The sequence below is a fragment of the Corvus brachyrhynchos genome, unplaced genomic scaffold (assembly GCF_000691975.1).
Source record: "Corvus brachyrhynchos isolate BGI_N302 unplaced genomic scaffold, ASM69197v1 scaffold624, whole genome shotgun sequence".
In the NCBI taxonomy this organism is placed as follows: domain Eukaryota; kingdom Metazoa; phylum Chordata; class Aves; order Passeriformes; family Corvidae; genus Corvus; species Corvus brachyrhynchos.
Genome location: NW_008237889.1, coordinates 164,961 through 166,160, shown reverse-complemented (window position 1 = coordinate 166,160; position 1,200 = coordinate 164,961). Strand labels below are relative to the sequence as shown.

Here is a 1,200-nt window from a genome sequence, read left to right as displayed (position 1 = left end):
GTCCACCTCCGCCCTGGCATCGCCTCTGCTGCCAGCGCTTCCCAGCGCCAGCCCCACCCTGGTGACACGGCCACAACATGCCCCCGCTGACCTCCCGGGCTTTCTTGCTCTGGGGGCTGAAACAGCCGACCAGCTCCCCCGTCACCGTGCCGCCGGCGTTCCTCCGGTGGCCCTCGAGGCGCTGGAGCGAGGACGGGGGCATCTCATCGTACAGGCGGTAGGAGAGGTTGCGCAGGACACAGACAGCGTTCTCCACGCTCTGGGGGGGACAGGGAACACGAGGGTGGCATCCCAGGGCCACCTGCAGGGTGTGTCCAGCTGGCACGGACGCTCCGTGACAGAGTCATGACACCGGCCGTGCCCAGTGAGCCCGGAGGTTCTGGTTCTGCCAGCATCACATCAAGGCGTGCCTGCCTTTGCACCACGGGACGGGGGAGCAGCACCTCAGCCCCCCCAGCACCAGCTCAGGAGCTCACCTTGTCCTCCGACTTGCCCACCTCCAGGGAGCTGTTCACGTAGTGGATCATGGAGTCCACCAGCCCGTGGCACTCGCGCATCTTCTGCCGGGTCTGCTGGCTGGCAGAGCTCAGGTTCCTGCATGGGAACGGGGCTGTGTCATGGAGAGGAGGGGATCCCCCACAGCCACCCCCTCCTGAGCCCAGAAATGAGCCCTGCAGACCCGGCTCCTGTCTCCTCCTCCCTTCCAAAACTTTGCTCCCAGTGGGAGGACCTGGAGGAGATACCTGAGGAAGCCTGTGGAGTTATAGAAGATCTCTGCCTCTGAGGGGTTCTGCTGGATGACACCCGAGCCCCCCAGCCCTGAGAGAGGGACCAGGACCAGGTCTGTGAGCTGCTCCAGCGTGTCCCGGGCCAGGCGATCCTTCAGGTTGTCACTGGAGGACAGATTCCACAGGATCCCTGCACAGAGGGGGCCCCTCAGTACCGGAATGGCTGGAGAGCACATCCACCCCACCTCCCCTCCCCGGGGGGCTCACACTGCCGACAACGATGCAAAGGGATCACCCCTGTGGAGCATCATCCCAGCTCCCCTCACACCAAGGGGAGTGAGGGGAGTGCCACCCCCTGGGGACAGGGGACCCCCGCTGTTGTCCCCAACCTGTGACGTTCTTGCGGAGCTCGTCGTCGGGCTCCCGCAGGGTGCGCATGAGCTCGTAGATGCCGTTCTCCTCCACCAGCGCC

The 1,200-nt window shown here is 65.5% G+C and overlaps 1 protein-coding gene across 1 annotated transcript in view; it reads right to left on the bottom strand.

The window, feature by feature from the left end:
• PKP3 (plakophilin 3) overlaps positions 1-1,200 on the bottom strand; it is an 11,609-nt gene that overhangs the window by 2,074 nt on the left and 8,335 nt on the right. Inside the window, exons 4-7 of the mRNA XM_017732763.1 lie at positions 1,118-1,199; positions 744-918; positions 477-594; positions 92-259 (exon numbers count right to left, since the gene is read on the bottom strand). Of these exons, the coding sequence (XP_017588252.1) occupies positions 92-259; positions 477-594; positions 744-918; positions 1,118-1,199 (543 nt within the window). The remainder of the gene's footprint in view (positions 1-91; positions 260-476; positions 595-743; positions 919-1,117; position 1,200) is intronic.